This window comes from Haliaeetus leucocephalus, unplaced genomic scaffold (genome assembly GCF_000737465.1).
Source record: "Haliaeetus leucocephalus isolate CR32 unplaced genomic scaffold, Haliaeetus_leucocephalus-4.0 Scaffold168, whole genome shotgun sequence".
NCBI lineage: Eukaryota > Metazoa > Chordata > Aves > Accipitriformes > Accipitridae > Haliaeetus > Haliaeetus leucocephalus.
The window spans coordinates 1,060,560-1,085,544 of record NW_010972604.1 but is presented as its reverse complement, the minus strand read 5'-3'; the positions used below and the strand labels follow the sequence as shown (position 1 = coordinate 1,085,544).

At 36.9% G+C, this 24,985-nt stretch overlaps 1 protein-coding gene across 4 annotated transcripts; it reads left to right on the top strand.

Moving 5' to 3' along the window:
• The first annotated feature begins 1,330 nt into the window (after positions 1–1,330).
• Positions 1,331–24,052, top strand: MAPK8 (mitogen-activated protein kinase 8). Of its 4 annotated transcripts, none has more exons than XM_010563477.1 (11): positions 1,331–1,492; positions 4,157–4,286; positions 5,581–5,639; positions 5,769–5,907; positions 10,782–10,947; positions 15,858–15,929; positions 17,918–18,100; positions 18,929–19,053; positions 20,032–20,095; positions 22,027–22,104; positions 23,111–24,052. In XM_010563477.1, exons 1-11 carry the CDS (start codon positions 1,371–1,373, stop codon positions 23,254–23,256), a joined length of 1,284 nt encoding a protein of 427 aa, XP_010561779.1. In that variant the 5' UTR covers positions 1,331–1,370; the 3' UTR covers positions 23,257–24,052. The 4 variants fall into 4 exon arrangements, with proteins under 4 accessions (XP_010561779.1, XP_010561778.1, XP_010561781.1 ...); XM_010563476.1 differs by lacking the exon at positions 15,858–15,929 and adding an exon at positions 15,438–15,509; XM_010563479.1 differs by lacking the exon at positions 23,111–24,052 and having other exon boundaries at positions 20,019–20,095.
• Positions 24,053–24,985: the final 933 nt, after the last annotated feature.

The window sequence follows — 24,985 nt, the reverse complement described above, 5'->3', positions numbered from 1 at the left end:
TTTGGTATTTAGTTAAGTCTTTGACAGAAACTCTTTTTTTTTTTGACAGTGTTTTGGAAAAGGGGCTTGTTTATTAGACATCTCTTTTGAGAAAAATGCCAATTAAGGCAGTGCGTTTTTAATTTCTAATGTATAAATAAAGATCTGTCCTTTTTAGAACTTCAGAGTGCTTTTTATTGCACCATCGTGGCTGAAATGAATACAGGCCAGCTAGTTGAAAGTGGAATTTGGTAAATTTACAGATTCTTAAAAAGAATTCTGCTTGTACAACATTTGTGATTATTTGTGGAGGCTACATTTGCACTGTCTGCATTTTCAAAGCTTGTTTAAAATTTAACAAATGTATAGTGTCATGGTGTACAGAAGCTAAGAATCTGTTTGGGGCTGTCGAATAATGATATGGGAATGTATTCCTTAAGTTAGTAACAAAGGAAGACAGCATGCTGTTGCTATTGAAGAAATGAAGGAATTTCTTCTTCTAGTCAAACAGGAATTTGCACTACTAGATATCTATTACAGCTACACCCAAAACCCATGTAAAGAGAAAATTAAAAGTGCACAGTCAACATCAAAGAAAAAGGAAATGATACAGTAAAAGCCACCATGCAGTTTTATTTTTTTTTTCCTCCTGTGGACATGTGCATTGAGATGTTGCCTTTCTTTTTTTAATATGAGGGGGTTTTGGTGGAATATACAACCTCTTTTCCTACTCTTATTCTCTCTTTCCATGATACAATTACTTTTATTCATAGAAGCTAGTATGTGAGATCTCTGACAAGGCCAGTTTTCCTTTTCTCGCCTAGATTGACTGTATATTTCCATATCAGTGACAGGTATTCCTAGCTGTTGTGACCAAGAGTACTTTGATTGCAATGTCTGGAAGACTTGTTGATGTTTTGTCACTCTTGTATTTACAGAGTTGTGCAACAACATAGGTTGGAAGGGACCTCTGGAGAATGTCTGGTCCAAACCCTGCTCCCTTGCTGCATGTGTGTGTGTGAAGGGATGGCAGCACTCTTGGAGCTCTCTGGATATAGCTTCCTGCCTTTTGATCTTCTCTCATTGCTGTTTTAAGATTTTTCCTACCATCCATTCATTTTTGTTTTTCCATTATTTTTGCCCTTCTAGAATCCTATCTTAGGAACATTCCTAAAAATAAAACATTTCAGACACATGCCATCTCATTCCTGTAGACGTTAAATATAGCATACATTTGCATATGTGTCTCACTTGGGAAGCGTCTTCTGCGTATCAAAGAATTTTACCTTTTGTCAAATTGCATACAGTTGTAAAATCTTAGTTTTTCAAATTTTATTCCTTTACAGGCCAGAAGTAAAATTTGGATGAAGCGATCTAACTAAGCTGCCGTCATGAGTAGAAGCAAGCGTGACAACAATTTCTACAGTGTTGAAATTGGAGACTCTACTTTCACTGTATTGAAACGGTATCAAAACTTAAAACCAATAGGATCAGGAGCACAAGGGATAGTATGGTAAGGTTTCTTTAAAATTTAAATGTACTTTTATGTTCCTTTAATAGAATTTTCTGAGTCCTTTAACTGGTTTATGTTATTGAGTAGGAGTGTGGAGAACTACCTGTTACGTGCAAAACAGCAATAGTAATTGTTGGCTGTTTTTCCTCAGCAAGGGCTGTCGCTGTTGCTTTTTGACCTGTGTCCTTTCCTGCTTCTGAACTGATGCCCTTCTGTGCAAATTCATCCAGCTGTGCTGAGTCCCATAAATTAATGGAGGGGAAAAAACCTGGATATAGAAACTAATCCTAATCCGAAGCCACACTGTTTACAGTGAAACAAAAGCCAGAAATACTCTATATAATATTTGCTGCTTATAAATGCTTTTACTTCTTGAAATGGTTTGTTGGGGGCCTGTTCTACTTAGTTTCATAATCTAAGTAGTCCTTGATGCTGGTTAGTGAGCATTTGTGATGCTGACTGTCATTGTAATGTAAATACCTGATGCAGTTTAGGAAAATGACTTGAAAATATTTCTTTGAATAAGAGCTCTGCTGTGTGGACTGAACATTGTCTGAACGATTTAAGATTGGTGGCAACTAGCAGCTTGTAGGCACCGTTTCCTGTGCAGTGATGCTGTCCCAAAGATAAATAAGCTTCCTGTGAGTTTTTTGAATGTTCAAGAGAAGGATGTAGATAGCACAGGAATTTGCAGGTTTTCCAATTTATTGTAACTGCTAACCAGTTGCTAACCAGGGGCATAAAAATACAAAAGAAACATCAAGGAAGAGAAAGGTAGGGAAAAGCATAATCTTCTCAAGTACTTTTCCCTGTAACCTCTTTACTACCTTGCTCTTGTCTTGATCAGTGTTTAGAGAATGTGTGGTATGGGTCTGGTTTTGTTTCCTATTTGTGTTTTAGCTGGGTTAGTAATAAAAAAGTGTGCTTAGTGCAAATGAAATCTTTAAGGCCAGTACTCTAGAAAGAGTCGTTTTTGAAACGGTAACTTCTGGAATTAAGATTATTTGATCTGTAAGTAGCAGCAGCAGAAAAACTGATCTGAATTTTGTTTGCATGCGTGCTAATATAATGAGGACAGATGGTTGTTTGACTAGAGTTTGTTTACTTGCTACACAAATGCCTGCAAAAGCTTTAGATGTTATTATTGTCCTTCTGATTTCCAGTCATATGTTACTGCCCGTTTTCCAAATTTACTGCCCCTTCTAGAGCTGAAATCCAAAAACTGACCATGTAATTACTCTAGTGTCATTCTGTAATTGCTGCTAGCGGTAATTGAAACCTTTTTAGTTAAACTGCTGTGATTACCCTGAGGAGGACTGGAGTGCTCATGTGGTTAAATCTTGCCCATGTCTGAGGAGGTGGGGCGTAATTCCTGTGATTTGGGTTGGGGTTTTGGGGTTTTTTGTTGTTGTTGTTTTGTTTTTGTTTTGTTTTTTAAAAACCTGATCTAACTTGATTTGGAGGAATATGACGTAGATGGCCTAAAGGCTCAACCGTATCTATTACTGAAACAGACTCTAAGGCTACCGTTATGTACTGGGGATGCTGAAGTTTAAATACTGGTACAGGAGTCCCATGTTGGCAGTCTTGCTTGGCCATCTCTTTGCTGCTCTTTCATAAGATATTGCTTACCTTGGGAGTAGGTGGGGGAAATTCCAGATAGTTGAAAATGTAAACCAAGGAAAGTTACCAGTATATGTTGTTCCCATTTTTTCTTTCTTCGATAGTGACTAGAGGTTTTAATGACGTAAAAAAAAATTAATCGTTCAAGCCCATATACTATGTAGACAACATGCTTTTTAAAGTAGCTAGTTGGATTTAGTAGGTGCTGACCATTTACTGGCAGGTGTTCTTCATTAGGTTTGCGTACCATTCTTGATAAGAGACAAGAAAACAGTATTTTCCATGCTGAGGCTTTCTTAGTAACTGATAAATGTTTCCTGAGTCTGCATGGTAGTCAGCTATCGTATTACCTCTTCCAGGAAACAAAATCTGTGCCTTCCTGTCATGGAAATGTGATATGGGAGTTGTCCCCAGTAACGGTCTTCATCAGTTAAACAGCCTGTGTCACTGAATCATATGACAATCTTGGCATTAGCGTGCAACAAAATGTTATTCTTTCTTTTTACCAAGTAAAAGCCAGTGACATCAAGATGTTAAAGCTTTCCTAACATTTTTTTTCATTTTATCTTGACATTGATGCTCTCATTGTCATGAGGATATTAAGCAACTGCATACGTGAAAGCATGGAACCTTTATATAACCTACTTTTGCTCTCCCCTCCCTAACTTTCAGTGTGAAGATTTTACATAAAATTGATGTGCTTTTTATGATTGAAGTGTTTTGGATCTTTTTAGGCAGTCTGTTCTTGAGTGCCAATGAATGGCAAGAAGTCAGTATCTTTAGTGAGACACTTTAGGAAGCAGAGATCCTGCATTATTTTGTGGAGATTGTCATGTGTTAATACTTTGAAGCTGGGAAACATTTTAAATTTTGAATTGCTCAGCATACAAGAGCATTTTGCTATTACACTCCCTGAAGCTGAATAATACTGGAAATTTGGTTTATCTGCAAACATAATACAAGGTATTTGGAAAAGGTGGCAACGGCCACAGACTAAAGGACCTTGACACTGGGATGTAATAATGTTATTTTTAATTACAGTGCCGCTTATGATGCCATCCTTGAACGAAATGTTGCAATCAAGAAGTTAAGCCGACCGTTTCAGAATCAAACCCATGCTAAAAGAGCCTACAGAGAGCTTGTTCTTATGAAGTGTGTTAATCACAAAAATGTGAGTGCAGTGTTCTGCTTTAAATGTTAAAGAAATAACTAGAAGGTTATTCTTTGTAAAAGCCTTAAAGGTGACTTCAGAGGATGGCATCCTTTGTAGATTATAAAGATTTTCATTGCATGGTTGTATCTCTGTGATAAGTACAGAAGGATATTTCAGAAGAGCTATTATTGACTGGTTTTAATACCTGCCCAATCTTTAAATGCCCCTTTCAAACTCAGGAAGGGAGTTGGTGTTACATTGCTATGTTTTACAAGCAGCTGGCAAATAAGAATGCCATGAGTGGTAAGTGCATCCTTGTTTCTGTTGCTACTGCTAGACAAATAGGAGAAAAAAGGGTGGTTTGTTTTGTTTTTTGTTTTTTTTTTTCCTTCCCCTGGTGCATGAATGAGTTAGGAATCTTGTGTTGTGACAACAGGAACTGTCTGATGCTTAAGAAGCTGTGAAGTAGACCAGACCACAGAAATGGGGAGAGAATAAGTGATAAATTTATCAGCATTGAAGTACAGAAGACTGGTATTGGCCATTTTCTTCCTTCAGAGACAGCTGTGTGCAGTCTTCCTCACTTTCCCTCTTAAACCCCCTTCAGCAAGATAAAATTCCCCCCTGGCTGCTAGGGAAGAAGGGAACCATAGAAGACTTACTCTGTCTTTTAGCTACTTGGGAAAATTTTGTATTTTTTCTAAGACAAGAGATGGTTTATCTGTGGACTCTCTGAAGGATGTTTTACCTAATAGCATAATTTGTATGATGATAAACTATTGCAAGCATGCCTGACTCTTGATGAGTAGTAGCTTGACCTATTTCTGCACATCTCATCTATTCTTAGCAACTGGGAAATGTCCTAAAGCAGTTCCAAGAATCTGTTTTTCTCTTTGGGCGGAATTGTTGCTTTACCTCTGTCAATGGCAAAGTGGTATCTCTTAGGTAGTCTTTGTCAGTTTTTAATTTTATTTTTCCTCATATGCAATAAAAGTCTTACCAGCTCCCTTCAAACTGAAAGTAGGAGGCAGCGGAAGACTGATTAACTGCCTTAGGTTTTAACTTTGAATATTATCTTGTTACTGCACACAGAGTGTCTTTAGATTATGTGATTTGTGGAGGAAAAATACTCCTCCTAATATCATTAGCATCTGTTACAGCATGTTAGGCCTGGTTGAGCCACTGAGCATCTTGAGCTTCAATGTGTACCAGGAGGTTTGCATCAGAATACTGGGCATTGGGTTTGAAATGTTGACTTTGCAACTTTGCTATTGCTGTGGTGCAGTTATACTTCCTCTCCCCCTTCCTACAGATAATCGGCCTACTGAATGTGTTCACACCACAAAAATCCCTGGAAGAATTTCAAGATGTGTAAGTCTGATTTGAACTAAAGCTGAAAATTAATTTCAAAAATACTCACGCAGAAAGATGAACAAGGGAAAGAATACAATAAAATGGCAGTATTATCTGATTATTATTCTTTTTTTTTTTCCTCATAAGCTACATAGTGATGGAGCTCATGGATGCAAATCTCTGCCAAGTGATTCAGATGGAGCTAGACCATGAACGAATGTCCTATCTTCTTTATCAAATGCTGTGTGGTATCAAACATCTTCATTCAGCTGGAATTATACATAGGGTAAGTGAACTTCACTGTGTATATTTTGCATTGCACCTGGTTTTGCCTTGAGTATTTAAAAGACACAAAAAAATCAGAAATAGGAGTGCAAAGGGTGATTCATAGCCTGTCCCACAGGTAGAGAGAGAAAGCTGAAAGGAAATCACCACACTTACCTTTTCCCACTGTAATTCTGGAATGAATCTTTTGAATATTTGAATGATTTCATAATAATCTGCACAGAGCAAATAAAGATTTCTGCAGTGAGCTACATTACCTCCTCTAATTCTATTAATATTCTACTTTAGTAGTCATGACAGGAAAGAATATCTGAAAATGCCTCTGCCTTTATTGTTTTGGTAACCAAACCTGAAATCCCATCTTTTGAAAGAACTGCCCATTTTATTTCTGCTCTTTTACTAGCAGAGGAATGAATAAATACCTGAAGCCTCCAGATAAACAGATGATGATAAAGACCTGTAAGTGGAACTTTCATACACCTGTGTGTCACAAAGCATTCACTCAGACTGCCCACAGGGAAAACTGACTACTGCTTTTTAAATGGCATGTGTGTTGCAGTCTAGTCAAGAAATTCAGAATTTAAGGTTGCCTGTTCAAGTTGAACATATCATATATATTTGTATGTAGCGTAAAGATTGCTTGAGATTGTCTAGTTGTAACTTTTCAGATATAATCTCTGCTATTTTGGGAAATTGTAAGCTCGTACAGTGCTACATTTTTCATTGTAATATTTTAGAGAGTTTTAAAAGTTTTCATTTGTTTTCATGTTTGTTTCAAAGTTTTCATGTGTGATACTTTCAGTCATTTCTACATAGTCTTCTTCATGGATGATGTACCCAGCAAAACAAATCACGAATTGCAATTCTGAGTGCTACGGCAGGAATTGCTATGTTAGGATGCTTGTCCAGTTCAGTAATCCACCTCATTGTGACTGGGGTGTTGAATGGCCTGCAAGCTGGATCTGGCAATATGACACTCCTGTTCAGTATGCTGTTTTTTTTTCCCTCAAGGGAACTGGGACAATTGTTTGACTAGAGAATAGGTTTGAATGGCCAAACACTGCTTCCTTTTGCCCAGCTAGTTCTAGTACTCATCAGCTGCATCATTCCAGTGAGGAGCTCAGGGAGGGAAGGTGAAGGCTTCCTTCTTGCATGCAGTTTGCCCTGAACTGCTGTGTTTGAAAGAGATGGGTCAGGGAAGATAGGCAGAAGCATGGCCTGCAACCAGACATTGCACCCTGTGCTTCTTGGTCTGTATGTGGGCACTGAGACAGGTTGATGGGCTTCTTGCGTTATTCTGGGAATGCTAGGCAAAACTAGGTTACTTCACTTACCACAGTTGTGGTATTACATTGCATATGACTGATATTATGCAGCCATTTGTGTCCTAATGCATGCACCTGCGGGATTGAAATAATGGTTTTGTACACAGCTTCACATTTTCCGGTCTCTTCAGTACTTAGGTATGCAAGTTTAATGCTGTGGGTTTTCCTAGGTCTTTTTTATTTTTGGAAAACTGTATATCGTATGGATGTGCTAGAGTAGGTAATGTAAAAGCATCTCATTCTGTGGATGTCAGCACAGGCAGAAGGGAGCTTCTAAAACTTCACTTGCTTCAAGGGTGGTTCGTACTCCTATAAAGCAGGCATCAAACCATTGAGCCTGTAGAAGTGATGGATAAATGTAAACATTTGTACATTTATAGAAAAAAGTAACTAGTTGGGTGGTTGTTGGGCAGGAGTAAAGACAGCTTTGAGGATAGAATTCCTGCCTCTGTAAATATGGTGAAGTCTTTGAAATGCTTCATATTGCGCAGTAATATTAAGTACAGGGATAACCTATTCCAAAGAGACTATAGATACAATTGCTATGTAAATAGTAACATATGTATGCATGAATGCTTTTGAAGGACATGGGCAGATGCATTTCACTTGCATGTCTTCATGGTAGATTTCCAGCTGACAGCTTCTCAGACCTTGTTAGAAGATTAAGTGTGTTCAGGCAAAACATTTGCATTACGTACCTGCTGCATGCGTTACGCCTTTATACCTCAAGGTGTAAAGTATCAAAATTCTGTTTCTCTGTGGAACAAGTTAAACAAAATCTCAGAAGACAAGGATGGCATGCTTGAAAAGGGACATATTTCATATAGACCATGTGGCTGCAATAGTAACTGCTGATACCACTCTGGGCTTTCAGCACCACTGTCCTTAATGTCTAAAGCTAATTATTTTGTTGAAATTAGTTACTCCTTAAATATAGTCTGCATGACTGTGGCTGCCTGTGAAGCATTCACACTATGAATCTAGTGTACTACTTTAGTGTCCTCTAGAGCTTTAAGCTTTTTTTGGTGTTGGTAGTTTTACATGGTTTTTAACCGAGTTCTTCAGCTTCTAACACAGCTGCGATAATGTCAGCATCTCAATAACTTTTTCAAAGCTTGCTGAATGACTGAAATTACAATGTGCCTGTAGCACTGGATACTAGCTGCCATAGAAATAAGTGGGTTTTTCATAGCAAACTAGAGGCACAGAACAAGGCAGAGATCAAACACAAAGAGTTTCAGACAATTTCACCTGGAAGCTGTAGAGTACATACTTAGCTGCCACATCAGTGAATAAAGATTTGATCCTGGTAAAGAACTGACTATAGCTTTACACCAGCTCTAACAGATGTTGGCAAATGAACATTACTGTGCTCAAAGCATTATGCAGAAATGGAGTTTCCAGCAAGTGTAGAAGTACACATACATTTATATTTCACAATCACACATTCATTTATATTTTGCTGTCTGAGGAGGATGAATGATCAGTGTTGCAGAGTTGTGCCTCACTGACTTGCTAAAGGACGCAAAGTGTCTCATTAGTCTTGCATGGAGGTTATGAAACATTGTATTCTGCCTGATTTTGAGCACTTAACAAAGTTGCCTAATTATGGAAGCCTGTCACACAAATCTTTCTTTAGAAAGGGAAAAGCCCATAGAAGCCATGAATTATCCTCCAGAGATGCCCTTCTCTCCCTGTCTGGTTAATGGGGAGACAGCCATGAATAATCTCTGATTTTTAGGCACTGACAGTTTACATTTTTAAGGCTAGGTGAGATATCTTCTGCTATAGGTTCTGAATACATAGAGCCTAACTAACTTGATCACTCTTATAGGAGCTTTTGAGTTCTTTATGTTTATTTAATACATAACAGGTATTGGTTCTGCATAAATTTCGATGCAGTGTAAGTCAACTCTTGCCTCCATCATTTTGAAGGACAGTTCTGTATTCCAAATCACAACACGTTCCTAGGCTTCATGACAACTACATGACGTTCAGAAATTAAGGATGGACAGTACTTTGTAAGCTTTTGCTTTTTGTCCTTGTAGTGATTTTTCTCTTGCAAAGGGAGGATCTCTTAACATTTTCAGTGTTAATCCTGCAGCTATGTGGAGGATGAGTATAGTTAATACTATCAGCATGCACCTGGGATTCTGCAATGAACATCCTCCAAATAATAGAAGTGAGCAAAAATAAAGCTGATAATGAAAAGGATTGTAGCAGAATCTGAAACGTGCATATTAAATAGCTGGAATGCCTTATAATACTTGAATTCATTCGTGGCATTTGAGAATCTTCTAAGCCAAAGTTGTCTGCATAGTCTTTGTGTGTGTGATTTGGAAGTGCATGTGTGAATATATAAGTATGAAGACTTTTAATTACCCATTAAAATTCTGTTGTTCTTGAACTGGTTTTTGTGGTTTCCTCTCTGTCTTTAAGGCAGCTTAGCTTTCTGAAGAGTTTGCTGAAAGCCATACAAGTACTAATGAAAACTACATACATCTTGCAGATAGCCACTTTTAAGTCTTTATGAAACAGTGAAAGATAGGGCTACTTATCAAATGCTTGCAGCTCCAGTGCTGGAGTCTTCTGCCACATATCAGGTTTTTCTCTCATCTTAGTAGATTGTAGGCAGAAAGGATCCAAGCCTTATCTATGTCAGCCTGTGTGCTATGAATCATTTTATGATGGCAAAGTTATACTGAAGTTACTCTGTTTGTAATATTTGCTCTGTGACATTCAGATGTGTGTAAGATCCTCCTGAGATAATGACCAAGTATGCCTGTGTAGTGTCTGTATAGATGTTGTAAAGCCAGTACTGCCAATGTGGTTTTAGGGTTCGAGTGAAGAGAATAGAGTTGCCATATTTCTAAGATGATCTGAAGCTGTATCAGAGCATTTTCCACTCCAATTTAATGATTATGTTAATTTCTGGCAGTTTTTCAGTGGTGCCCTCTTGGGTTTGGTCGCCAAAATCCATATAAACCCAAATCCTAAATGGGAAACTAAATCTGTGTGAGCATGGGGATTTCTTTCCTTCCTGTTCAGGGAAACATCTGCATTGGTTCAAAAGAGGTAATGCACCCTCAACTAGCAAAGAAACCTTTTACTTTTTACATTCATGTTATAATTTTAATAATTCTTTTATCAAGGTGATTATTGCATCAAATTATTTCAGCAATTGTCATGTTACTTGTGTTCTGCATCATAGTAATAATCATTGTTCCAGCGAGCAGTTTCTAGACCTTTCCTCAGAGCTAACATTTCTTACTAACCTCAATTTATTTCAGATATTGCTGTCATATCTTGTAACACTGGTTGTGTTTTCCTTCTTTAATTGCTATGTAAATCTATGAGCACAATAAGGGAATTAATTCTGTAGTCTGCTGAATGCACATGAATTAATGCAAGGGGAAAAGAAACTGCAGTTATAGCCATAACTTAGTTGTATATGTGGGGTTTAATGTTGGCAGTATTCTCTTTTAAAAATGTGAACCACAGAGTACTTTGTGCTTGTCTTAGCAGTCATATATGATGTTTCTTTTTAAAGGATTTAAAGCCCAGTAATATAGTAGTAAAGTCAGACTGCACTTTGAAGATTCTTGACTTTGGACTGGCCAGAACTGCAGGAACTAGTTTTATGATGACGCCTTATGTAGTGACTCGTTACTACAGAGCACCAGAGGTCATCCTAGGGATGGGATACAAAGAAAACGGTCAGCAAATATAGTCTTTCTTTGGCATAGCTTTATTTTTTTGTTTGGCACACCACATTTTACATGTTAATGTTTTTTTTTTTTCAAGCTGTAAAAAATTTATAAATTAGCCTTGTGACCAAAATGTAGATTCTGGATACGCCAATTTGTTTGTTCAACTCAACCCATTAGAAATGTTTGCATTTAATAGGAGAAGAAATTGAGGGCCTTGTTTGTTTAAAAATTTAAATAACTTGCTTGGTAGATTAAGTTTTATTCCAGAAGAACTGGAAATAATTTTCTTAATATGTGGTATGTACCTTGATATACCTTCACCTGACTTTATTCCTGATGAGGATGTAAATTGTAATTCATCAGTAAATGTGTGTCCTAAATTTAATATTTAAATAACTATTCAATATAGCCTTTCGGGTTGTAGGGAACTTAAAGGCTGCTGAGGAGCAAACAAGCTAGAACTACCTACCATGGCATTACTTTTTATTAAAACCAGCCTACTTTAAACCTGTCACGCTAAGTTCTTAATAATTAATGTTGCTGAAGAAAAATTCAGCAATATACTTGAGACAAGAATGCAGAGACTACTGTCGGGAAGCGTCACAGATTCTTTGAGGTTCACGACGAATTCTAAGGAAATTTGTTTACTTTGTCCCTCTGCTTGCATACATTTCCCTCCTTTTTATATTTGCTCTGTGGCCATTCCCTCAGTATCTTCTACAAGAAGGTAAGGAAAGGATACAGCATTGGTAGGAAACACAATGAAGTACATTGTGTCTTCTGAATGAAACAGCTAGTATCCTTTAGGAAAGCACAGTAACATGTCATTCCTGAAATTCTGTTGTAGAGGCCCCAGTTCTGCTGCCATTTCATTGATCCACTGTCGCAGTGGTCAGTTCAGCTCACTTGGTGTTTCCACTTCAGGCAGGCACAATGCACAGAGGTCACCGTTCGCTGAAGATATTTTAAACCCTCTATTGATTAGTCCTCCAGTAAGGCCCATGAGATGCTGTGATTCTTGAGGCTTTGGTAGCTGTCTCCTGGTGACGTGAGGCATGGCTTCTCAGATTACTGACACAACTGGGGCTTGCTCTGCTTTTCAGGGTTCTTAATATAGTCTGCAAACTTGCCTGGCAACTGCATACCATTACAGCAAGTGACTTCAGGTTGCGTGAAGGTAGGAAGTCAAGAGAGTTGATTTTGTTGTCGCTTATAAAACCCGGGAAGAATAGCTTCTATCGGTGTTGACAATGAAAGAAGCCAGCTCAAAGGAATGAGAATAGATCTTTTTTGCAAGGCTGTGGTTTTTATTTCTGTTTGGATCATTACTGTACATGAGAGGATGTACGTTCCTTCAAAAGGCCTCCATGGTTGGCTATTTTTCCCATAATGTAGAATTCAGAGATTGAGTGGAGCAAGGTTAAAGTTTTTTTTTTTAATTGCTAAAGTTTTGTAGAAAGCTTATATTTAAGTTTGTCATTCTCTTTTTTTCCCCAAGACTTTACATTGGCCAGTTAAGAGACACTAGATAAAGGAACCTAAAGCTGTAGTCTTAGTTGTGCAGCTGCTTCACAGAAGGAATTGATACAATGGAAATCACAAGTTTTCTGACTTTGCTTGCCTAGTTTACATTTTTCTCTTAAATACTAAGTAATTTTGAATTGCAGAAGTGTGAAACATTCTTTCCACGAAAACGTTGCTTAGGTTATTACTGGAGTTAAATAGATTGTGTTCTAGAGCACCCTGTCGTGCTAGTGACAATCCAGTTCCTTAAGCAAGCATGAATTGTGTTGTGCGGCAGAATATGAATAAAAAATTATTTTCATATGAAAAACTATCACATCTTCCCAAAGTCAAATATATAGTCGTTGAATTGAGAATGACACTTTTGGAGAATGTAAAAGTAAATCTGTGGGCTGAGTCAGAAGACAATTTGCATTTCCATATGTACTGTTGTCATTAAAAAGCTATTTACGTAAACTGTTACTCTTCTCAATCACTGCCTGATGAGTTCCTCATTGTGGAGCTCCCCTGACAGGGAGGCAGGTATCAAGGATGTGTTTGCAGTAAGAACCATGGGCTGTCTAGGATCCTCACCTGTTAGCATTGATGCCTATTTTCAACTTTTAAACACATAGTTAAATTAAAAGTTACCTTACTTAGTTTTGAGTTAAATATTGAAAATTGGCAGCTAACTAATGGTTAACATCAACATTTATTTTAATTGAACAGAGTTATCTGGCAGCTTTATGTCATTTCAGTGCCCTGCTGAACTTAATGTGGGAGGATTGCAATATATGTTTTGATGACTGAGATATGTACTGCAGAGTAGTATTCTTTTGGTGCTATACTACGCACATATGAAATCTTTGTTTTAAACTAGCAAAGATCCCAGACAAACTGATTATAGAGTTAACTATTACATAGGTTTTAATACGGAAGGAGATGAAGCACGTTTGGGTATACTACATTAAGAAACCAGGTGTTGCAAACTCAGAACTGAAGGACACCAAAACTGTTTGTGCACACATAGCTTAACATATTGAGATTTATGTGCAGTTAGGTGCATGATTATCAGGAAGGAAGCACTGAAAAGCAAGGAAAGCCCCAGACCATCTGAAAAAACTACTTTTAACTTTCCTAGTATGTACAGTGGGTTTGAACTTCATTTTCACTTGGTATTTTTTCTCTTAGAATTATAGAAAATAGTAAGTTCACTCCAAACGGGGTTTTTGAGAATAAAATACATTCTGTATGACAAGCAGTAGATTTTTAAAAAGATTTTTTCAAATCTGTATGAGATTTTACTCAGTCTTCTATAGAAGTATTCACAGGAGCAGTCCTCAGTGTACAAGTTAGTCTAGCTTCATAAAAAAGTTAGAGACCTGTAAAATACAGGTTTTGTTTGATTAATGAAAGCAGCAAACCAAAACACCCCCAAATGTCACAAGTTTGGTTTTGTAGGGTGACCAGGAGAATGGTTTCCAATGTTTTTCTTCGCCTCTGATGTAATTTGTCATCTGAGGCATGAAGGTAAGTCATTGACTTGTGTTATTTCTATTCCCAGACTTCTCCATGCAATTATAGGTGTCGTTTTTATCATGTTGGACACAAACTAATTACAACAGATTTGTGTATATTTTAGTTTGCGATGGCAGCAGATTGTTTTGCAGGTGAAAAAGTCAGCATTCAGAATTATATTTTAAATGTCAAATGCAAAACTTGGCTTCAAATCTTTGGGTCTTTAAGCCAAAGAATATATACTTTTCTTAAGTATTTAAAAAGAGTTTTTAAAGAAAAAACACCACTAATCATAAAATGTTGACAATAATTTTTTAAATGAACCAGGCCCTTAATTTTGACCTATTAATATGTACAACTGTGATCTCCTATCATATGATTTAGATACTATTTTAGAGGAACTTGTAGATAAGGGGGAAGGAATGTTTTCAGTAAGCAGCAATATTGTTTGCTTGACATTGTTGAGCTCCTTCAGAACCTTTACATATGATTTTTAGTATACAATTGTTCTCATTTAAATCCACTTCTTATCTGCTTAATTGAAATTCCAGTGTCATGTTTGACGTAAAAGTATTCATAATAATACAGTTTCATTATTATGACTTCAAGAAAACTTTTGCATACAGAGTTAACAGTATCTCTGTAAGCAACCATTAAAGAAATTGGCATACCTGTACAAAAAGTAAACTTGTGCATCTTTGAGTATGTCTTCTGAGCAATTTATTTTAAGGCTATGTAGAAAATGTGTATTTCATACCAAAACAATTTGCTTTTGAGTTTTTCTTTTGTGTGAGATGTTATTTCAGCATAACTGAAGAAATATTTTTAAATAAATACTTTTAACTGAAAATCTTTTAGGAGCATATTGATATTGTCATTAATTGATCCTCTAAAATTCTAAGTGATCTTCTACTGATTGTGTTTGCTTTTTATTTAAAGAGAGAGAGATGCATGGTAATCTGATTTATAGGAAATACTTGATGGCACATTTTAATTCCTATGTAATAACCAATTAATTCTCCTCCTAAAAGTACAAACTGTTCAGATACACAATATTTTTAAAGGTCAGTTTATTTTGCTACTTTTAAAATTATTCCTACAACTACAGTGGAATTACTTTCAAGAAATAAAGTGATCTTTGGTGCTCCGATCTAGTCTATTGCCAGAGGTAGCTTCACAAGCCTCGGAGCTTGCAGAAGGGCTTTACTCTGCTTGATTCGTGTGTGTCTCTCTGCTCTAGCTCTTGCTCTAGCCCTTTGTTAAACAAAAGGATGTTTTTCTGCCTTGTATTTGAGACAGTTAAAAGCTAATCCTTATATACAGTGTATTTTAAAGTGTTTTCATTGATTAATGTAAAGACTTGCTCTTCTTCCTGTGCTGTCTCTGCAGTTTATAGGATGCAGTCATGTTATGCTTCTTTTAATTTTAAATGACCGTTTGCTTTGCTTTTCCTTCTTTTTGTGCTACAAACATAGTGGATTTATGGTCTGTGGGGTGCATTATGGGCGAAATGGTTTGCCACAAAATCCTCTTTCCAGGAAGGGACTGTATCCTTGTGCTGCTGCAGCAGGTTGAATTAGTTAGGAAGTGATTAACCTTTTTATTGATGTTGTGTCATGCAAATGCATATTGTACAAGTTTGTTTTTTTTTTTATTAAATGAACATGGATTTTTCTTGTGATAAAAAAAATTAAGAACTTCATTTATATTCAGGCTGCACCTAGCAGTAGGACATAGTCTCTGCTGGTCCTGTAGTTAGCATACATTCACCTTCACTCATTTTCATTACACACGCTTTTTATAATCACTTCATGTGTGTGTGTGTCTAGATATTTTTATTTACCTTTATTTTAATAACTATCTTTTATGTTAATATCATTGCATTTTGTTTTCAGTTGACATTTGGTCAGTTGGGTGCATCATGGGAGAAATGATCAAAGGTGGTGTTTTATTTCCTGGTACAGATCGTATCCTTACCTTTGGCCTAGGATGTAGTTGTAAAAGGTCAAAAGATACTGCAGCAATATAGTTCCAGATTAAGGTGGTTCTAATCTTTAAACTACTGGTTTTAAACTACCTTTTCAAAATACAATTTGTAAGTTTGTTATTTTGGTTCCAGGAAGCTGCAAAAATGTCTACAGTTATACCATTTAAAGCAAAACCACAACACAGCATTAATGTGTATGACTGTCTTTAGAGATTAATACTAAGCAAGATGAACAAAATACCACTTGGGCAAACAGGCTTCTTTTTCCTTTTTCCTTTTTTTCCTCTTTTTTTCTGTTTCCAATTTAATATAGTGTCTATCCATTGCTTTTGGATGTTGTCACATTTAAGATAGATGTTTTGTTTTGTTTAGATGGTGTTTTACTGGTTCACATGCATTGATTTTTGCTTTGGAGATCATTTTTATGTAATAACTTACTAATCTTTTTTTAGTACCTGAGCATGTTAGCAGTTATTAGTCTTTACATTTTGTAGGAAATGTTTACAAAAAATTCCTAACCGGCTTCATTAGTTACACTCTGGAGTTTTATATTTTTGTATGCAGAAATGATCCTGCAAACAGCTTTCAGAAACATCTGGCACTTCTGTCTTTCTATTCCGTGAATGGCTTGGTGGTATCTGTATGGATTGTCCTGTGAGCAATACTTTAGACAAAGGGTCTGCTCCATGCAAATAGAACTGAAACCTCTGGATCACTGCTGAAATTAGTGGATCGAATCGGAGCTTGGCATCTTATTTGTTTTACTAGTAGTTACACTCTGTTTTTTTAGATGCCATCAGAAATCTTTCCTGCTTTTGCTGCAGGTTAACTGTTTAATAATTGATATAGTACCATTTAGGGGTGCAGATTGGGTGAAGATTTTGAGGCACAGTGAGGAGATCCAGGGCATCCTTACTTTCACACAGCTCTGTCATTGCATGAGCTGCACCATGCTTAGCTTTATACATCTGGTTTGATAGTATGGCTTTTCAATTTAGGCTCAGTGCCATACTGTGTAAATACTTTTTTTTTCCAAGGCCTCTACTAAAGCACTGTAGAGCTTGCAAATCCTTATATAAAGGTCTGCTGTTAAGTTGTAAGAACATAAGAGGGGGCCTGCTACATCCGAGTGAAGGTTTAGGTAGCCCAGTATCCAGTCTTTGGTGGTAGCCGAAAAAAAAAAAGTTGGGGAGGATACATGAATGAGATAAGCATATATAAAATTTTTTATCTGAGCTCTCTCCTAGTATCTAACCATCTTCAACTAGGAATTCCTGAGCCAAACGTTGCTTTTTTTTAATTCAGTAACATGTACTAAATTATTCTGCTGTGAATTGGTCAATCTCCCCTTGCCTTATGTAAACCTTAAGTTCCTCAAGTGTCCTTGAAACTCTTTAACTTCTGCATTCAAGTCTCTGACAAAGTTGTCATTGACCTGTGTGGGCTAAGATTTCATCCTGTGTGTGCCCACTGGTGCTCAGTGTTGCAAGTCGTTAGTGAGAGATCACTAACTTGGGACAGTCTGGGACTGGGCTGAGGTATCAAGATGAGAACGAAGGACAAAGCACCTACACAGGGTAATCCTCACAAGTGCCTTGGTGATGTGTAGTAGCTTGACTACTGTGAATACGTGTTCAGATCAGGAAGTGAGTTCTTCTCCAGAACCCAAACAACGCCTTTATTTAAATTCATTTAATACATTTTGTGAGTCTTTCTCTTGTTTCTCAGAATTATATCTTTTGCTAATTAATTATGATTTTGAGTAAAATACGTGTTGCCTTGACTATGCTATCATCAAAGTCTTGCTTTGTGTCACTGTTTTCTCTAAGAAGGTAGTCCAAATTAATGATGAACTTGATATTTTATTATAATTTTCTGTGTTTTCTCTGTGGGTTATTTCATGTGGTTTTAACATAACTTTCTAGCTGAAAATTAGCCACAGTGTTTTTCTTAGCTACATAACCTTAGATATTGATCAATGGAATAAAGTTATAGAGCAGCTAGGAACACCATGCCCTGAATTTATGAAGAAATTACAGCCTACAGTCCGAACGTATGTGGAGAACAGACCTAAATATGCTGGATATAGTTTTGAAAAACTCTTTCCAGATGTCCTTTTCCCAGCTGACTCTGAACACAATAAGCTTAAAGGTAAGGTCTATCTTCTGTGTGCTGTATACTTTAAAAGTTTTAAAACTGTGATATATTGAACAGAAATGTATCTTGGTTTTTTTCACTATAAAATCATCCCACTAAGGATTTAAGTATTACAGTATTTCTATCATGGGAGCGGGTGAACGTGCTGGTGTGTGCTTACCTCCACTTTCTCACTTCTCTGAAACTCCTCCTATTCTGGGGATACCTTTATAAAGAAAAGTAAATATATATATATACCTCTCAATCACAGATGCCAACATGATTTAGAGAAGAGTGTGGGGACAGTGGAACAGAAGTTGTGTGGACAGAGCAGATCTTCTTTCTCTAGGGGTGAAAATAAAGGTTTTATATTCATAAAACATATATATCCTGTAGTTACTGAATAACTTACTGGTTCCAAGTGTCACCTACTCAGTGAAGTCACAGACGTATCATATTTTCTGTGGCTAACAGTTTGTGACAGTTTTTCCCCCCTAAACTGTAAGAGGGGGGTAGTAGGTGTTTGCCCACTGCTATTCCAGACAAGGCTGTACTGCCAACTGAGTTATATTTCACATCAGGATGTCACACCAAGGGGCGCTGTGTGCTGAAAATGTATAGTGAAACATGTCCAATCCCTTTCCCACCTGTGTTAACTCTCTTCAATTCCAACCCCTCCCCCCCCAATGGACCACTTTCCTAAACCCCAAATTATGTGAGGATTGCACAGATATTAAACTGGAATTTGTTTACTCCAGCTCTTCTCTCCTTATGAGCTTTGAAATACCGTATTATGTGCCCTATATATGGAACTACTCTAAATAGAAAATTTCACTTTTGCAGCCAGTCAAGCAAGGGATTTGTTATCAAAAATGCTGGTTATAGATGCTTCTAAAAGAATCTCTGTGGATGAAGCCTTGCAGCACCCATACATCAATGTTTGGTATGATCCGTCAGAAGCAGAAGCTGTAAGTTCTTGGTTTAGGTCTCTGATTAGGAAGGTACTGTACTAAAGCAAATGTGTTGTGATGCTTGATATAACTGCTGAAAGAGGATTATTGCATGATCTACATATTTCACTAGAAGCTTAACTGAGCCGTAATCATTTTTATTGACTTTGATAGACATGTTTATTAGAAACGGTATTAGGAGGGGGCACAAACTGAAGTCCTATATGTCTGTGTATGTGTGTGTACATATATAATTGCATATAATCTCCTGGACATATAGTAGTGTATCTGAAATCTTTTCTATGGGGTTCTAATTTATTGAGCTTCAGTTGTTTCAGTGTGGTTTCATTGCCCTTGATAGGATTCTGAGGTATTTACTTCTGGGCAAGAGAAATATTTTCATTAGTTGTAGCAATTGATAGTACTCTTAAACTAGAAAATAAGTGTTTCACCAAAATCTTGAGTCCAAGACCTTGAACTTTCAATTATTAACAATAATGAACATAGGGATTAATGGAAAAGTTTTCTTAAAAAATTAATTTTGGGACAGTTTCAGCTTATGAGAAGTGTCAGTTTTTTAAAAGAAAGGTGGTTGGTGATGGCCGACTAAGAATAGAAAAAGATGCTTGATGTAAATGGTGCAATTAGAATTCTGCTGATCTGTAATAGCTAGAGGGAAAACTTAGTAAGTAACAGTAAGTAGATAAAAAGGGCTGCTTGGGGAGGAGACTGCTGCACTTAGGAGCTCTTTTACCAGACTGTTCAGTTTCTATTTTAATTATTACAGTAATGTAAGCAAATCTGTTAATCAGAAGAACTTGAAAACACGTAGCAGCATCTAGAAAGTAGGCCAAGTCCAAGTATGAGAGAATATGTGACCTTGTAAATACAATCTAGTTAAATCAGGTTCATATTGAAAGCTTACTTTCATTTTTCATTTATTCTGGTTTTGTATCCCCTTTGATTGCTTTATCATGAGTTAGTTTTGTTTTTCAGCCTCCACCAAAGATACCAGATAAGCAGTTAGATGAGAGGGAGCACACAATAGAAGAATGGAAAGGTAAGAAGGGCATTTTAAGTATAATAAGGCTTTTAGGAGTAGGCTGGGCCCCAATGATTACTGTTATTAAGGTTCTTCTGAGCAACCTAATAGTATTTACTTAAACTGCTTGGAATAGCAAGGAAATAAATCATTGCTTCACAACATCTTTAGTGTTGGGACACTAAAAATTTTCCTGCGAAGATGCTGATTAAGACCTGTTCATTTCGGTCACCTTTTGCAAACCGTAAGGCAGCATTTTTAGGGAGGGTATCTCTTCTGGACAAACTGCTACAGTTGATAAAGATGGAGGAGTTTGAGCAATGTAAGTCTGAAGCAGAAGCACTAGTCTTCAAGTGAAGAGGGTATTAGCTATAACTGTAGTCTTCTAAATCAAGCAGAGGATTTAAAAGAAGAAGCCATAGGGAGTGTTAGTAATGGGTGAGATAGTGAGGTTACAGCTGGTGTGGGAGATGCTGATGGTTATCAGCTGTGGCATCCTGAGAAAGTAGCTGGGGTTGAGGTATGGAACAGACTGTAGCATGACATAAGACTTGTACCTCCAAGAGCATAATCTTTAGTGTTCAGTACTGGTTTAGTATCTACATTTCCTGGTCATATATGAGGTGCAAAATGATAAAGTATAAGGGGGATATCTTTGTTACTTGTAAAGCTTGTGCTTTGTTTTGAAATTGCTTCTAAAAGGGGTGGTATTATTGCAGAGGTTCTAGTGCTAGAAAAAATGCAGATCCGGATTGCTCTGCAGGCTATAAATGTTGCATTTAAGCAAGAATTGAGTGCATTGAGCAATCTAATACTTTGTACTGAAAAGGTCTAGGAAGGGATATTAGACCTGTATAAACTTTTTATCCCCCGAGGGGAAAAAAGCACAGAAAATGTTTCATGAATCATTATTGACAGTTCATTGTGTTGGCTGGTAATGGACACAAGTCTGTAAAATCTAGTACTGCTACGCTTTTAAGTTGCTTTCTATTAGAAACTGAGTTTTAATTGTGAAGGCAGAGATAGGGAGAATTGTGGAAATTCTCTTACCATCCTCCTTCCAAGCAAAGTTACTTCCCTTTTGAAGCAGGTGTGCTTGAGGATATTTCAAACAATATGGAGTTTACTTTTGAGACTCCCACATTCCTTGAAATTATAATTTTTAAATGTGTTTTTTCTTCCAAAGTGTTTGTACGTTGCATTAGTTTGCCAGTGACAGATAAGTAGTATTCTGACAGTCAGCTCTTATGAGTTGCATTTAACATGTTTAGTCCTTTTCTTCTATTGTTACTTCTGTAGATTCACAGCTGAAATCTTTTCTGGGTAATAAGCTGCCATTAGCCTAGAAGCCTTCTGGCCAGTACGCAGGGTGTATGATTGATTCATGTTACAAGCACTTCTGACCTGTTAAAGGATGAGGAACTTCTTTAACTGGAAGATTAATTTGCTGCTTTCATTTGGAGTGGCTACTTATATGCCAATATTGTATTCCATTTCACGGTGATCTGGACCTTTATATGTTGTTGCTGAGGAAATTTAGTGGCAAAATGTGTGTTGGGGTGATGGCAATGCTGTTCGGGCTTGTTCCTACCTGTTCCTTTGAAGACTGCTGATTGAGTTTTATCTGTACCAAAGAAGCCATTGATAAAAAATGAGTGGTCGTTAAGACTCAGTTTAACCTCAGGTCCCCAGGCAGCCTGGACAAGAGTCTTAGAGCAATGTCAGTGTGTTCTCGAGAGTGCCAGGCCATTGTAGGTCCAACAGGAAAGAATTTTATGTTTTTATATCACTTGCCAGTTGTTCTGTAGCCTATAGCCTGTTGTTCAAAACTAATTCTGAAAAGTAATAAAACTATGAAATTTAAATGCACATTTTAATAGGAGATATATTATCGATCCGGTCTTGGGTTTGCAAATTCATTTTTTGCCTTACCTTCTCTGCATTTTCAGAGTTGATATACAAGGAAGTCATGGACTTGGAGGAGAGAACCAAGAATGGGGTTATACGCGGACAGCCAGCCCCTTTAGGTTGGTTACAATAAAAGCACAGTGCATTGAGTTGTAGATCAGGAGGGAGTAAAGCTGTTCAAGACATCCAAGAGTAACCCAACTCAAAAATATGGCTCTTAAATGACCAATAACATCTTGAATTCTCTTTGAGATATTGCTTATTAGAATGAAATGTATGGGGTTGACATCTCTCTTTTTTTATGAATCTGATAAACTCCTCTATTACTGTCCCCGTGTAACTGATGCTTCATTCATTTCAGTCCTCAAGAAACACCTTGGTATGTACTGGTACTCTGTTGCCATAATCTGGTTAGATGTGTAGCTGGTACAGTTTCAATTAAAGTTACAACCACTACTTACATCTATTAAGTAATGAAACAGGATTTCTAGGTTGGAAAATTGTAGAATGCTTTCAGAAACTGTTGCTGAATTTTGGAGCAAAATGTGCCCATTAACTGACCATTGATAGGACTCCATTTGCACTGTTGAAAAATGATGGCAAAAGTTGGACAGCCGTTGCTGATTCTGCTCAGAGTTCACTGAAGTCCAGACTCTGAAAAACGATTGCATATCTGAGATTGAAAGTATGTGATGTGGCTGGACATCAGCTATTTCCCAGCTTGAAGGGGAGATCTGATGGGCAAAAAACCACGCCCCTTCTTTCTTTATCAAAATACATAGATATATTCTAGCTTTGGGTCTCAACATTTTGTAGGGTATCTTGGCTCTGGCTTTATGCAGTACTATCTCTGTTTGTGATTTTTAACCTTCAGCCATTGGCATTTACTGTAATTTGACAGGTGTCATGCCATGTCAGTTCTGTGGTTCTTGACATACCATTCATTAAGCCCCACATTAAAGACTTGCGGGTTTTATTTACTTTGACAATGGATTAAGACGCATCTCTTCAAACTTGCCGAAACAGGGGAAAGTAATGACTACTAGGAAGAGACAGACTAATGCAAGTACTGAACCGTGCAACTGTATCTGCAACTGATTTGCTGTTTTGTTTCTCATAGCACAGGTGCAGCAATGATCAATGGCTCTCAACATCCATCTTCATCGTCATCTGTCAATGATGTGTCTTCAATGTCAACAGATCCAACATTGGCCTCTGATACAGACAGCAGTCTAGAAACCTCAGCTGGACCTCTGGGTTGCTGTAGATGACTACTTGGTCTTTTGGGGGGTGGGAGGGGGGTCCTTTTAGTCATTAATAGGGCACCTTTAAAATTTGGTCATATTTTTGAGTGTTTTTTCAAAAATAATCGTAGAATTCATCATAAAGTGCTGTAATTTTAAACTGTAAGTTGTGTTAAAAGCAGCCACTTTTTTTGCTGTAATTAACTGTAAGATATTAAACCTCATAATTTTTATTGTGGTTTTAAAATCTGCATATTTGCTTTACTATTATGCTGCTGATCTTTTTTTACTGAATTTGTAAGATTTGTTATATCAAAGCACATATTAATGTTGTGGTCATTACCATATAATGAATTATTTAAGATTTTATAGGTTTTCAATTTTTTTAATTAGAATTTATTCCAGATGTTTTGTTCATGATATCCTTCAAAGTTTTATGCTTGGTCATATGTCTGTGTCCAGGTGGAGGGGGAGAGAATTCAGTGCAGCCAGCTGTAGTTTTGGGCATACTATTGTGGTGCTGGCAGTGAACAAAATCCTCTTTTATTTTGGCCACTTGCCTATAATACTTCAGCAAAAGCAACAATTAATGAATTTTTTTTTAGAGAAACAGTATACAATCCTTTGCAAAGTAACCTCATCTGAATGGTTTTATGAACTTAAGAAAGCAAAGCATATCTTCAAAGCTGCAGAAATATCTAGCCTAACAAAGTAATGTGATGTTTTCTGCAGACTTGTGGCATGCCAAATCTTGTGATCACCATAAAACATGAGGATACTTCATGAATAATACATTGCAATGCAAATAAACTGTTTACTTCTAGCTTGTAGCCTGTTTTTGTACACACAAAATGAAGTGTATCCGGGATGTCTAGACTGCCGAGAGGGGAAAACGAATATGCTGTAGCTATACTTCCATGTAATATGTGATTTGTGGGAGTTTTGTTTCTTACTAGTTTTGTCTACTAAGGTGAGTGATTTTGGGGTAGAAGAGGGAATGATGTGAATGCAGTAGGGGCAAAACTTCAGCTATTCTTTCTCCACCAAAAGTAACTGATTGCTAAAAACCATTAAGTGGTAGGAGAACCTCAGGATTTCTGTAGCTAATGCATTAAGTGAGCAATATATGCCATCCAAAGGAGGGAGAAGTAGTGCTGTATAAATTAATATTTATCTCTTTCATTTCACCATGAGACCAGTGTAGCAGAAATCTTAATAATGCTTCATTTTAAGTCATAAATATTCAGTAGTTTTCAACACTGAAGCTCCAGGTTTCAATACGCTTTTTAAACAAAAGATATATTGAAATATATAGAACAGTTACTAAATAGTCATGTAAAATGGTGCTGCTCCTCACAGAAGTATTTTAACTGTTTACATTTTATATTTACAGAATGATTTATGTATAACTGACTTAAGTTTATGTATGAGTTAAACAATCATTCACAATTTATTCCTTTGGAAAATGCAGATTTTTAGTGAAGCTAGGCTGTATAATTGATTGCCTTGTGTAGATGCATATTTTGTGTAGTGAATTAGAATGTGAAGAGGAATTTAAATTAGTAATGCTCACAAAAATGAGCCTTTGAAAATGCAGAAGTCTTGCCAGGCACAGAGCATAAGCAAATAATATAACTGGCTACAGAGGTCATCCAGGAATGACTGATACTCTTCAGTGTGGTTCCTTCTGCTTGTTGGGTTAAATAGGTATCTTTTTGAAGTTCTGATTAAAAGAGGAAAATTTGTCTTTGTAATA

Excerpts from the sequence above, each read along its gene's own strand:
- MAPK8 (XM_010563477.1), top strand. The coding sequence starts at position 1,371 with ATGAGTAGAAGCAAGCGTGACAACAATTTCTACAGTGTTGAAATTGGA. Across the intron at positions 5,640-5,768 it reads CTGGAAGAATTTCAAGATGT|CTACATAGTGATGGAGCTCA; the intron begins GTAAGTCTGATT and ends TTTCCTCATAAG. Across the intron at positions 15,930-17,917 it reads TTTATTTCCTGGTACAGATC|ATATTGATCAATGGAATAAA; the intron begins GTATCCTTACCT and ends ACATAACCTTAG.